The 14,559-nt window shown below is 35.2% G+C and overlaps 1 protein-coding gene and 1 long non-coding RNA gene across 2 annotated transcripts; both read left to right on the top strand.

Moving 5' to 3' along the window:
• The first annotated feature begins 318 nt into the window (after positions 1–318).
• LOC126790280 (uncharacterized) lies at positions 319–4,756 on the top strand. The gene is made up of 12 exons (XM_050516458.1): positions 319–458; positions 531–629; positions 722–806; positions 1,154–1,223; positions 1,854–1,914; positions 1,995–2,048; positions 2,903–3,059; positions 3,145–3,241; positions 3,481–3,590; positions 3,775–3,881; positions 4,094–4,204; positions 4,304–4,756. Exons 1-12 carry the CDS (start codon positions 345–347, stop codon positions 4,418–4,420), a joined length of 1,182 nt encoding a protein of 393 aa, XP_050372415.1. The 5' UTR covers positions 319–344; the 3' UTR covers positions 4,421–4,756.
• A 4,375-nt stretch (positions 4,757–9,131) lies between these two features.
• LOC126792028 (uncharacterized) lies at positions 9,132–10,584 on the top strand. Its single transcript, XR_007671911.1, has 2 exons — positions 9,132–9,369; positions 10,289–10,584. It is a non-coding gene; the product is annotated as an uncharacterized LOC126792028 (long non-coding RNA).
• The last annotated feature ends 3,975 nt before the right edge of the window (positions 10,585–14,559 follow it).

Genomic DNA, 14,559 nt, shown 5'->3' on the forward strand with positions numbered 1-14,559 from the left:
GGTTCCCATGTTTGTTCATGGAGTTTCCTGGTTGCTTGGTGCTTATTGCTTAGATAGGTGGGCGGGAAATGTAAGTTAATTGCTTGTTTGCTTCCTGCCCACCAGATCAATAGAAAAAGGTCCAACCACATTTGGAAATGTAAGTTAATTTCTTGATCAACGGGTGAACGTGAAAACAATGTGCTACATCTATTGACTATTGTTACTGTACATGTTCTTCCCGGTTAAGGCCCATATACTGAGCCCGCTAATGACCGATGGGCAAAACGACGTCGTAGGAGCTCCCATCCACGGGTGAAAACAAAATGGGATGATAGAGAGAGAAGAAGAAGAAGAAGAAGAGAATGACAGAGACTCGTGGTATGAGTGTGATGAACACTGGAATCAGAGCACTAGTGGAAGCCATTCACTCTACTCCCACCCAGTCCGTTCTCTATCTCTCCGGCGGTGCCTCTCAGGTCTCTCTCTCTCTCATCTTCTCAATTTCCGCTTGAAGAATCCGTCCAAATTAACTGAGACTGATATTTCAGGCGGTGGCGTGGCTGCTCTCCGTTCCCGGAGCCTCAAGCACTGTCCTCGAAACTGTAGTGCCTTATTCCCGGATGTCGATGATCCAATTACTCGGCAAAGTTCGTCGTCTTCGATTAACTAGCTCAGAAAGTTTTGATCAATTTTAAATCTGTGTAAAGATTGATGTTAGGCTGTTGCTTTGTTGCCATAGATTCCGGACAAGATTTGTAGCCGGCACACGGCTGAAGAAATGGCTCTGTTGGCTTACAATCGAGCTCTCAAGCTCTCCTCACCAGGTTGTTATTATTTCACATTGATTATGTGTGTGTTTACAGATTACTGATGTATGAATATAGCCATTAATTTATGAAAGGAATTCTGAAGCTTTAACTGCGGCGCATTTTCGGCATTGTCTTATGTTGGTTGCAGGATCATGAAACAAGTTAGGTTTAATCCACACTGTTAGTTTTATGTTGGTTGGTTTGGTCGTGTTGCAGTGATTACTTTTTTTGTGTGGAGAAGTTAGAATTTTTATACAGTCTATTGCGAAATTGGGATTATTAGGTGCTATCTGTTGATAGAAATGGTTAGATTTGAATGCAATTTGAGATTTGATTGTGGCTTCTGTTTGTGTTTGTAATAGGTTCCCCAGTTCTTGGTGTGGGTTTCATTGGTTCTCTGGCTACCTCGCGTCCAAAACTCGGGGACCACAGGTGTGTGTAGATATGTGGTTCCTGTGTGTATTAGCTATTAATATTTGTTTACACATATATATTGGCAAAGAGTGAGGGCAAATATTTCCGCGTTGCTTCATGAAGTTGTTGTGTATGGTTTATTTTAGCATAAATGAGGGTACTCTTGTCAATGTTCAGTTCTGTGCTTTTGGCGTTTTCAGTATGGCACTGTTTTTTTTAGAACTTTGTTGATAACAGTAAGTATTAGCAAAGACATTCATGTAATAAGTTATAACAGTGAAAGCCAAGTTTGTCTACCTACATGACATAATCGTCTCTAGTAAACTGCATTTTCAATGAATGTTTAGTGTATTTCGTTCCAGTCGGTTAATGTCATTGTTTATATGCTTTTATTTACTTGTTGTCAAGATCTTTTCAACGTAAAGTGCCTTTTAATGTCATTGTTGATCTTTTTGTTGATCACTTGTGTACTTGGATATCATAATAAAATTGAGTTTTAAACAATGAGTATGATTTTCTGAGTTATTACGTGAATTTTCTTTTTACAGTATGTACTCTGTATCATTAATGTTATTGTCCTTACTAAAGTGTCTCTTATATTTTGTCTTAGTTTATCAGTTGTTAATATGATTTATTTATGATCTGTAGGTTTTATTTGTCAACTAGGACATCTGACAGACTTTCTATATCAACAGTCACCCTATCCAAGGTAATTTCCTATTTTATTTTTATTTTGACCATGATCTCAAATTTTTGCACTCTATTGTGTCCTGATTTTCATCATTATAGGGTTTACGAAATCGAGAGGAAGAAGATATGGTTGCAAGTCATCTTGTACTCAAGGTGTGTGACATGGTTTGTGATCAAAATTTGTGGTACATATGTTTTTTTTTTGCTTACGTCCTATGTTTCTCTCTTTCGCTGAGTCGGGATTTCCTGCAGCTGAGTATTGTAGTCACTGATAACCTGGCTGCCAGCCTGCCACTATCAACTTTTAGCTTATATTGTTTTGATCATATTTAGACATTTCTTTCAACTCAAATATCCTCCCTGATCTCTGACCCTTGTTATGTTATATTGTGCCTGACATTTCAAATGTCACACTTTGTGCACGAACTATAATACATAATTCAATTTAAGACAAAAGCTGAAAAGCATTATGAGTTAACAAAAGCTTCTTGATCTACACTATTTCATGGTCCTTTTGGGACAAACTGATTGTTTTTACCCTCTATGGGAGACTTGAGCTGTACTTTCTGAGAATAATTCATGTATTTTTTGTTGTTCTTAGAATTCTGAAGCCCAAAATTGGATTCTGTCCACAGGAAAATTAACTTTTACACCCGCTCAGACGTTCTGCATTCTGATCGAATAAGTGGCCATGTGTGAGGCAGATGACAATTTGTGTTAGCTTTATAAAGTTTGTTGGCCTTCTAAACTAACAGGCAGGCACACATAGTATAATTTCTGAACAAGATTTGGTAGGTTAGGGACCAAAACTCTCATAGGACAAAGTAAACTGAAATTTATCATTTTTGAAATTTCTCTCTGGACCTTATTAATGAAAAGAAATATTTTTAAGGAGTAATTCTATATCTTTCACTTTTTCTTTACTTGCAAAATGTAACTTCTGTAAACTCAATAACTCATATGTTAATTTTGTTTCTTATGCAGCCTTTCTATCAATGTGGTTACAGGCAATTGCAAATGCGTGCAAAGTTCCCGGAACATTTGTTTCAGATCTCACTGAATCTGAAGTGCCTGAAGAATGTGAAAAGCAGTTCAGTGAAGATGAAGAATTACAGCAACTTATAAATGGGCAAATATGCTTCAAGGTTTATCCCTTTTCCAGTGGTATGTTTTAATCTTTAGGTTCAATCAGTTCTCATACGTGTCTGTCAATTTGTTCCTCACCAAGTTTGTATGAACTTCTTTCCAGAGCATTCTGTGCCAATTCCAGAAAGAAAGATAATACTGTCTGGTTCTTTTAATCCATTACATGAAGGCCACCTCAAACTATTAGAGATTGCTACCAGGTACAACAGCTTATTTCTACTGCAACTCTTAATTCTGTCTCTCTGCTGGATTCTTCACCAGTGTTTTATTTTCCTGGGATTCATCAGAGTAATGGCTAACTTTGTTCCCCACCCGAAAGACTTTTGATATAACCATTTCACTGTTCAGAATCTGCTCACCTGATATTCATTTGGAGACGTATAACCTATCAAATGAGAATGAATGTATAGTGTTCTTATCAGCCATCATTTTTATGCAGCATCTGTGGCAATGGCTACCCATGCTTTGAACTGTCTGCAATCAATGCTGACAAACCTCCACTTTTGATATCGCAAATTAAAGATCGTGTCAAGCAGTTTGAAAAAGCTGGTGAGGCTGATTAATTTCTGTCATTTTTTTTTCATTTAATGTTTTTTGGTGTTCGGATGGATAATGAGTGATTGAGTGCTATACTACCAGCATCTCTTGGGGTATTTCTTTTTTTTTTGAGGTAATGATGCGTTTTCCTATATTTTCTGAACTGTAAGTCATAATTTTTATTTTTGATTGACAGGAAAAACGGTAATCATATCCAATCAGCCATATTTTTATAAGAAAGCTGAACTTTTCCCAGGCAGTACGTTTGTGATTGGTGCTGACACAGCAGCAAGACTGATTAATGTATGTTATTATTATCTTACATTTGAGGAATTCTAAAAAAAGAAGAAGCATATACTCACCTAATAGACTACACACCATTTTGGTGGTTTATAGAACTTCATAATGTTGGTTAATGGTTATCATAATTTTCAACAAGCCTCTTTATTTTTCAGTGAGAGTGAAGCTTACATTTGATATTTAACTTTCCCTACTTAAAAATTATATTTTCTCAGCCCAAATACTATGACGGGGACTACAAAAAAATGCTAGATATACTTCTCAGATGCAAGGTAACGGGGTCCACTTTTCTTGTGGGTGGTCGCAATGTAGATGGTGTTTTCAAGGTATGTTTGCATGTAAGAAGTTCCATAAACTACCTTCACATATCTCATCCCTTGTATGCTTATGTAAGTGCCTATCTCTGTTTCATATTACTTTCGCAGGTACTGGATGATTTTGAAATTCCAGAAGAGCTAAAAGATATGTTCATTTCAATACCACCAGAGAAGTTCCGGATGGATATATCCTCCACCGAGATCAGGAAGAAACTTGGAAAGTAAATACAATTTGAATATTCTCCTGCCTACAGTATTTGATTGTGAAAAGTATTTCTGACTTATATGATATGTAGCATGCGTGAATAAGAACGCGATTAAAGAGTATCCATGTGCTTATGCTCTTATCTTATACCAAAGAGGTATTTCCTTGTTGTGCTTGAGATAAGATATATGATGTAACTAAAGTGCAAGTCAGATTTGCATCTTGAACTTGAATAATCATTTACTGTAATCTGTAGTTTGCTTTTTGGTTGTGGTCCCTTGAACTTTGAATTGCAAGTTGTCTGTATTCTCATTGGTTGGCATTTCTATGGGGAAAGGCATCTGATAGTTGATGTATACTCATGACAACATGTTAGCCACTTATATCAGAAACTCAGATAAGAAGTCTCTCCTTGGAAAAATAATATCTTTCATCATGATAAGTGCACTCATCTGTTCAAATAGGCTACTACTTGTATCTGGAAATAATCCACTAAATCATAGGATGAATGAAGATCAAACATTGCCTTGTATCTGTTCATAAAAGTTGAATGCTAAAACCTGTCATATACATCAAAACACAGGTGAAAATCTAGTGCTGCTGGTTCTGATGCAGTAGAGAAAGAATTCAAGCCCCGCATGCTCCACCGCAACCGCCGGCCGTGCAAGCTGTGCCGTAAGTATCATTGTGGGTGGTGTTGGAAGGTTTATCGTCATTGGGCATACCATCTGAACACGTGAAAATGATAGCTGAAATAAGAGCTAAAGTGACCAAAGCTGCCCAGAAGAGACACACAGCGCTGCTTAAACTCTCGCCACTTCCACCGGCCAAGTCTTTCAAAATCCTGGCCATATGGGATCTTCTTCTTCTTCTTCTTCTTCTTATATAGAAATGGTTCAGTGCTTTTAACACGTTGACCGAGCCCCCTCTTATGTGATCGATATAATACGTGTTTTCTTTTCTATTAAGCTAAGAGAATCATATCCAGGGACTTTTTGTATTCATAAATGTGACCAACACCGTGTTCGAGGGGTGTTGGTATCTAGTAATTGGTCAACACAATGTTGTATATAGTATTATTCGTTCACAACGATGACTTTGGACTTCAGAGTAAGGAAACCGAAGGCCAAATGACCAATGGAAACTACACCAAATAAAAATAAAGTTAAGCTCTGACTGTCTCCAACGAAATGAATGAATCTTCATCTCCAATTCTCAATTTTTTTTCCGTTTTCGGTTCATCGATCACTTTGTGAACTAGTGTTATGATTTTCTTTTGTCGTAGAAGTGTTATGATCCAAATTCATTTATATATATAATATTTAGAATAAGTAGTTCTTTGAAATTGTTGTGAAGAATTGGCGTCGCCGACCAAGGGATGACCACTTGTCCTGAATCAAAAGAAAATATGGGTGCTGGTGCCATCAAGCACCCATAGTGGGATCGATCGGAGGTGAAGACACAAGCCAAGGAGAAGCCCTGACGACTTGCTTCAAGAGACAGAGACAGAGACGATAAGATTTTTGCTTGTTTAATATATCAAGTAATAAACAAGCGGCTAATGACTGGATTAAGTAGAGCATCATGCCAGAACCCTAGCTAGCTATGTAGAATTACACTATTACAGTCGTACGTAGCCGAATAAGTTAAAGCAGTGTGAGGTTACATTGTTTGCTTGCTATAGCGGACGTTAATAATCACATGCATGGGGTATGATCAAATGGAGCCATATATATTGGTCTCGTCAGTTTCACATGGATCTTCATCTTCTACACTAAAACACAAACATTTCTCAACTTGGCATTTTTAAAAACGGTACACAGTAACATACAAACCTGTCATATATGATCAACATGTATACCAATAAAGCTCTGTTATTTGATATGCTCATCTTATATTATAGAGACTCGATATGACGCCAGTATTACATGACGATGATACTATGTTTTCTTCTCTTGCTGCTTGCAGCCTCTAAAATCAAAGATTTATATTTTCTTTTTTGGCTTTTTATCAACCAAAAATAGTCAAGTGAAGACACACCTATTCTTAAAAAAAAAAAAAAAAGTTCTCATCATCGTCATTAATTCATGTACATATAACAAGTACGTATATAAATGCAGTACACCTATAATTTCCTCATTTTTTGTTGCTGCGAAAAAAAAAAAACCTTCACGGCCCATATCCTCAACCCGAATCCAAAAGGAGGAATTGAAGTTGCTCAATAATGATGATTACTTGGTCAAAGCCATACAGTTATCGTGATTAGAAGTTCAAATTATACACAAACTCTTCAACGAGTGACGAATATATTAGATGCATTACGAACCAAGGACCTCAATTGGATTCAATTTTCTTTTTCTTGTTCTGTCATGGTTAATTAGTGGTTTCGCGCAATTCTTTTCTCGGAAGCCAAAATTGTTGTTCATTCCTCGGAAGCCAAGGTTGAGGGAATTGCCACAAGTCCTGCTTGTGTCCACGTGTGTTCATGCCTATCCAACAGGTAATGGAATCGTCAGGAGATCAGATATACTTGCAGAGGAGACAATTGGACGTACTCCGTTCCCGAGCAAACTCAAATCAGCAAACAACTCACTAGCGGACAAGTTCCACATGCAGAGAGAAGCATGGCATTTTAGCGGTTTCCTATTAATACCACCAATTCAATTATTGTTTCCTACCAAGCAGTGTTGAGAGTGCAAAGGGCTTCTTCTTCTTGCTTATTCTCTCTGGTCTCTACTCTACTACTGGTGTTCTACCACACTTATATTTCTTCTCCTGGAGGAGAAGTTTCCTTCATGATTCATCTTCTTTTTTGTTTCAGATGTTTTAAAGTTTCTCCCATCTAGCCTACGCTAGTCATGCAGAACTTAAATCAACCGGATTTAGAGATGTATGGTACTACTACTCAAGGGTTTGATTTCCAATATTTTCAGTACGGAGACTTTACTCTGGTTCCTGATCCTACTGTAGCTCCTACAGTAGCTGTCAACTCCCAGAATGTTGTAGCTGACAACTCTTTCACTGAAGTAGCTGTCAATCATGTCAATCCTCAAATTCAAGAACATTCTGTATGGTTAAACTCCTCAATACCGGGAGATGAAGTATTTGAAGATTTTCATAATATTAATTTTCCTAAACCGATATTTGCATCTCATCATACTATCTCAGATGAGAAGACTTTACTATCATGTTTTAACAAGGTAAGATCACAACCCATATATATGCATAAGGGTCTGACCTATCTCATTCAAACCCTATTTCCCAATTTCATTCAAACCCTATTTCATTCATCTAACGTTAAAATTTTGATTTTCTAATTAGGACGACGTAGCCGTGATCTCAAAAGAAGAATTCATTCGAAAAGAGAATGAACCACCTAAAAAACCACGATCGGCGTCACAAAAGAATGAAATTCACAACCAGTCTGAGAAGGTGAGTTAGTATAAATATGTGAAATTCTTTATATGGATCGTCTCGGTATGAATAAGTGAATACTTCTCTACTTCTTTAGAACCGTAGAAATGCAATCAAAGAAAGAATACACACGTTGAGAAAACTCATACCGAACTGTAATAAGGTACGTTTTTCTTTACTTGTGAGTAGTTTGATTAATTTCAGGTCACTTTGCTTCTTATATCATATATGATCGACCTCCTGTATATATATGCACCCAAATACAATCAAGACGGACTGCATGCTGCCTTGTTATTTGTCTAAAAACACTCTTCGATTCCCCTTCCTAATAGTGATGCCAATACAACGATTTAGAGAAACACGTGTACGATTTAAACAGCTGTAAGACAACAACGTACGAAACATGGCACAACCCTCAATTCTTACTTTATGATACCTATTCGATCCCAGTGTGGTTGGCTTGTTTTTGCTGGTCATCAGGTGTTTCAAGCAGTAGTGTCTTCTTCTTCTTCTTCTTTTGAGATATAAACATATGAAGTTCAACTGATGCACTTGGAAGCTCGCTGCAGCCTTTTGTATATTACCTTTTTGGCTTTTTCTCATCCTTGGTCTTCTTGATTCTCTCCTTCATTTCACGGAGCACGACCTTGCGAGCAGCGACGTCACTGGTCCTCCGCTTCTGGCCGGATGACCTCCAAAGTAGCACCTTGAACAGTAATATGGTGCCACTGAAGAGCCAAAGCTCGGTTTTGAGAACCATGACTACATGCTGTTCAAAACCCTAAATCTACAGCCGCCGCTCTTTCTCTATAAATAATCTTCGATATGTCCAATGTTCCCCCTCTTCTTTTTCTGTAATATAAATTGTCTTTTTTTTTTCTTCTAGACTTGAATTATTAAATAAATATACTGATATATCTGTCTTAACGGATGCCATGTCAATACTGATGTTAGTTCTGCCTTACCAACCTTTCAGACAGATCAAGCTTCAATATTAAGTGATGCTGCGAATTATCTCAAATGCCTTCAGTGTCAACATCAAGTATCTCTTTATCTCTCTCTTTCTCTCTTCCGCGATCCCTTTCATTTATTTTTCATACCTGTGTTACAACATAATGTTAATTCACAATATGTGCAATTGTGTGCTCGATTCAGATGCTGAGCATGACATACATGCCATATTTGCCGATGGGTGTGGGAATGGGTATTGGAATGGGCAAAGTTAATACGTGTGGTCATCCAACAGCAGGTAGAGCAGGTCTTCCTTTTCAATCTGTTCCTTCAACTCCCATTCCAAACTCGCCCATAATTTCCGATTCAAGTATTGTTTCATTCCCTCAATTCCAAGATCCCCCTCCATCTCTGTCTCCGGCGACATTCAACCCTGCACAAATGTGGCCTACAGTTAATAGCTCATTCGATACTAATACTGTTGCTCAGCCACAACTGATTCCTTACCCAATCAACCTTGCACACCAAGGAGAATCTAGTACTTCTCAATACAATACACAAGGTGCCATGGATCACAGCCAAAATGTACCAATCTTTAGGGGAGGTAAGTGGTCTTTTAAAAATATGTCAGTTGGTTGTTTACATTTTTCACACTTAAATTTTGAGGTTTTAAGTGTTTGATCGAGCGTATTATCCAGTGTGAATTTGTATAGATCTACTTATTGGATGACATAATAATCAACAATATAACATATGAAAGAGAAGTTTTAAATACACACCTCATTTTTCTTAATACACACCCATTTCTTATTACATTACTAATCCAAAATTTCATGTCAATTCTTCTCTAAATGCACACTCTAAAATACCAAAATTACCCTTTATCGATATATATATATCATGGAATATTTTATTATTTAGTATAATTATAATGTAACTAACACATATTTTTTAATCTCTCACGTTTTCCACTAGAAACGTTTGACATCATATATGAACTTATTATTCAGTAGTGTAGTCTTGTAACCCAACATCTCAACTAAACTTATTCCATTCTCACATGCAATACTTGATCAATAAAGTTGAAAGAAAAACTAAAATCTGATACAAAAAATAGCCAACTGTTTTCAATATAAGTTGAACCACTAAGCTAATTAACAAACTGAAAACTACGTTTTTGACAATTATGAGGTATAGAAACAAAGACGTACATCTAGGTTGAAAAACCTAGACTAGTTTTTTTTTGTTTTCTCTTTATTCTTTTCCAATAATAATATGTATATTATAGTCATTTAACATACTTAAATCAGATTTTGTAAAAAATAAAATAAAAAGGTGTGTATTAGGAGATATAGGGTGTGTATTTAAAACCTAAATTATCGTTTTTTAGTGGATGCTATATATGACTTCTATAATTATTAATCGAAGTGATTGTTTAAGATAATTTTCTTTATGATATTTCATGTTTGTCATATATTGATTGTTTTCACTCGCGATTATAAAGATGTTTAAACGTTTTGTAGGAATATAAAGTGATGGCCAGTTGCACAATACTACCTCAATCAGGCCAATAACGCCCATTCGATGCTGAGTTTTCTTGTTGAAGCATCACAAGATAGCTCTACATACATATACTTATATGCTCTGAGTGTTATATATGCTATGGTTTAATGTGTTGTGAGAAGTAAGAGATCGTAGACTAAAACTGTAGGTCTTTGTTGCCTGCTGGTGTGTTTGTGCCTCCGGAGTGAATTAGTTCAAATCTGAATTAGTTCATGTATAATAAGCTTTGGATCTAATAATAATATTTCTTTTAATTTGTGTTTGAGTGATCATGAAGGCAGTTGGACTGTATTGAGTAGCTCGAAATCCTACGATCTCTCCCTCTTTCTTGTTCTTCAACAATAGAACGAATTTGAAACTCTCTGTTTGATATTATACATATATAGGAGCATGACTTCTCCAAATTTCTCACAACAAAAGACTTAGCTTAGAACTCCAATGAAGCACTAGAGAAAGGTGGCATTTTTTCTGCGAGAGAATCAATGGGGTAAGGGATTAAGATTTCAAATAAATAAGCTCAGGTCCTTCGCCTTATCCCTCTCATCCAAAGCTTGCTTGAAAGACTTCTTATTTTTCTGTTTATACCAAACCACCGAGAGGAGAGCCAGTCTTATGCTAGTAATAGTAAATGCAGTAGACAAGGTACTAATGTGAGGTCGATTGTTTTCTTTCATTTTTTTATTTCTTTTTATTTTCCTCACAGTAGGGGTCATCATGGCCGGGCTAGGACTAGTCATACCCTAAATTTTAGGTTTAGGATAAGGCCGGGTTAAGCTTTGACCAATTCAACAAAATTCAGGGCCGGATTAAGGTTTTAGTTTGTAAGTCTTCGGCCCGCCATACCAGCTCATTCCTTTAGAGCTAAAATGGTCTAGTAAAGTCGGGTTGCGCTGAGTCGCTGACCCTCTAAATAGGGCTAAATCGGGCCAAACATCACATTATGTTCATTAAAAAAAATCTCTAAATAAATTTATTGAAGTAATTTTTTTCCTCAATATTTAACTATATAATTATACATGTAATATAAGACTCTTCTTTTTAACTTATAATCATATTTTATATGCACATATATAATAGACTTAGCTTAAGAAAATTATAAATATAAACCGAAGTGCTTATATTCATATATTCAATGAACTTTCATTCAAAATCAAGGGTTATTTAACAAAACATAAATAACCAAAAATAGAGTCAATAAAGTCAATAAACAAAAACAAATAAGTTCTATTGCATATGTAATAGAAGAAAAAAGTTTTTATTCATACATTCTAAATTGACATTTGAACCTCTCTCTTTTTCTGAATTATAGTTGACAAAGTCAACTTATGCAAAATTACTAACAAAGACACATTAGAATTATTAGTAATAAATAGAAAACTTTGTACCTCCATGATATATAACCTAGAAAATTTGGGAGGAGAGATCTAATAATTGTGCAATTCCACAAGTGCCGATCATATAAGAAGTTCGAAACCAAAGTACTTGATCAGAAGAACATGAGGATCAGAGTTTACTTGGCCATTATATGGAAGCCGTGCAATTTTGAATGGAACTGAAAATCTGAAGATGACGAGTTCCAAAAGGTTGATGATAGAGGAGAATAATCAGAACAAACATATCAAAGAAATTAAGTCTGGACCCGGTCATTGGTTTCATTTTTTATTAAATGATTTAAACCTATTCAAATGCCTTCGTTCTAATCGAAGCCTTGGTTATAATTGTATTTCAAGGTCTCTTCTTCCATCTCAACAAACTGAATTTTCACCTCTTCTTTTTACATTCTAATGTCATCTGGTCATCGACAACACGTACAGTTGCCATTTTATTAATTGGAAAGACTCATGTTTGTGCCACCTGCTTACCCGAAAAATTTAATCTACTATTACTGCAATTATATGGTGTTCATAGATCCATGGGGTATTTAGTTTTACACCCATTGTTGATACACATTTTTAAAATAAACCCACATATTATTTAATTATAATTTTTTCTCAAAATTGTCAATTAAACTTATAAATTGTCTTTCGTTTGAACAATAATTACATAGGTTGTCACTATTTATATCTGATTAGTTAGTGAATTAAATTCTTTTTTAAATACCTAATTGTAGATTGCACATCGACTCGTTATTATTGCTAAAATTATAGAAATTCTGTTTGTAATTTTAATTTAAATTAAGGTAGATAATGAATATAATACTTATATTTTGGTAATTTAAATTATCTATCTTAAATGTAAATTTATAAAGAGAAAACTTGAAAATTGGTAGGTTGTTATTTGCAGCACTAATATTTCTATATTCATTCATCTCTTTATAACCTAACATAAAGGTAGAAGTTAACATTGTTAACCTAGTAAATATGTATCTATTTTAATTTCAACCTAAAGGTTAGGAGCATTTTCTTGCTATAGGGAAATTTTATATTGTACCTCTTATCGAGGAAAACATGCACATATATAATTTTAATGTACCTCGTTATTAGATTTTGTAGTGTATATATATTACCTATGCTTCTCGTCCAACAAAACAATATTATACCTCTTGCAGTGGATTTATGTTATAATATATCTAACATGAATAAAAAAAATCATTCAAGAACAAAGATGTGTACGTACCTCACAATAAGAATTTCTCATATAATCTTCGTTTTACTAGCTCATATTGCTTAAAAACAAGAATTGTGTAAAACTTTACAAAATTGGATAGACTGATGGAAGAAGAACAACAAAGAGATACGAAAAACTTGTAAAACTGAATAGCCTAGTGATGAGTATAAATATAGATTGAAGTTAGTAATATGAATTTAAAATAATGAAACAATTATGGATGAAATTCATTAATTCCATATTCAAATGGATGTAAAAACCTAAAAATAAGGAAATAATTTAATATAACTTTTTATGTATCAGAAATGTAGATCAGACATTTATAAAATGAATAAATATTGATAATAAAAGATTTTGGGTATAGATTGAAAGAAAAATTGGGTGTGGATGTATTTTAAAGAGGGGGCTTCAATATTGGGCTTATAGCTAATTTTCTCTATATCCATATATATTACGAATATGAGAAGATCTTGGTTTTCAGTGGTAAAAAATATTTTGAAATGTTCGAAAACTGAAGTAGATTTAACAATTGATTTAAAAGGCATGAAATATAGGGTATTTTGGGGAAATAAGGGAGGTATAAGTACCATTTTAGCTCCTTATAAAAATAGTTTGGAGGTCTATTGAGTAGGGAGGTCAAGATACTATTTTGGGAGATATGAATAGGAGTTCTCATAGAAAAAACATATTTGAAAAATATGTTATTATTAGGAAAAAAAAGGCAGGCTTTTAGGGTTGGACTGAGCTTAGCCCTAAAAGACTCAATATGGCCAGTAGGGTAGAATCATGTTTTATTTGCACAATCATTACCCTGTCCTAATAGAAAAAGGCTTGGGCCATTAGGGCAGGTCAGGCTGGGCTTAGCTTTTTAGGATAGAGCGAGATGAGGCCTTAGTGCCGGATGATGAGACATACATTTTCAATCATATCTACATACAAATAATTTAGATATTTGCAGTGGAAGAAACTCGAGTGTTTCAGATATAGAGACCATGGATATAGATTCATGACAGCCGTGCGTGTTATGATTATATATGATTCAGAATTAAAAAAAACTAATATGTTTTATAAATAGCCAGAAATACAAAATTTACTTTTTTCTTTTCTTTTCTTTATCAATATGTCTATCTTGCTAGTAATGGTAGCATAATAAAGTTTAACGGAACTTGGTTGCCTTTTGCAAACGTAATTGGTGATGAAGAACTCACCAATCATGCTGAGGTAAACTGGTTAGGAGTAGCCTAAATATACATATCAATCTTTATCATCTCCCACTCCGAGTTGATCAGTGCGGCCAATAATACAACAAAACAGACACAAGATATATATGCTAGCTGAAGAAAACGTGGGAGTTGATCAGTGCGGCCAATAATACAACAAAACAGACACAAGATATATATGCTAGCTGAAGAAAACGTGGGAGTTGATCAGTGCGGCCAATAATACAACAAAACAGACACAAAAGATATATATGCTAGCTGAAGAAAACTTAAATATGTCATATACATAAAGGATGTGGACTCATTGCAGCCGTGCATATATATGATTATATATGCTTGAGGTAGAACTCTCAGTGCAACCATAGGCCCGTCCACCGACGCAAGCTAGTTTAACTGCTTCAGAT

This window comes from Argentina anserina, chromosome 4 (assembly GCF_933775445.1).
Source record: "Argentina anserina chromosome 4, drPotAnse1.1, whole genome shotgun sequence".
NCBI lineage: Eukaryota > Viridiplantae > Streptophyta > Magnoliopsida > Rosales > Rosaceae > Argentina > Argentina anserina.

Coding starts and splice junctions, on each gene's coding strand:
- LOC126790280 (XM_050516458.1), top strand. CDS start 345: ATGACAGAGACTCGTGGTATGAGTGTGATGAACACTGGAATCAGAGCA. Junction 807..1,153: donor TCTCAAGCTCTCCTCACCAG/GTTGTTATTATT, acceptor TGTTTGTAATAG/GTTCCCCAGTTCTTGGTGTG. Junction 3,591..3,774: donor CAAGCAGTTTGAAAAAGCTG/GTGAGGCTGATT, acceptor TTTGATTGACAG/GAAAAACGGTAATCATATCC.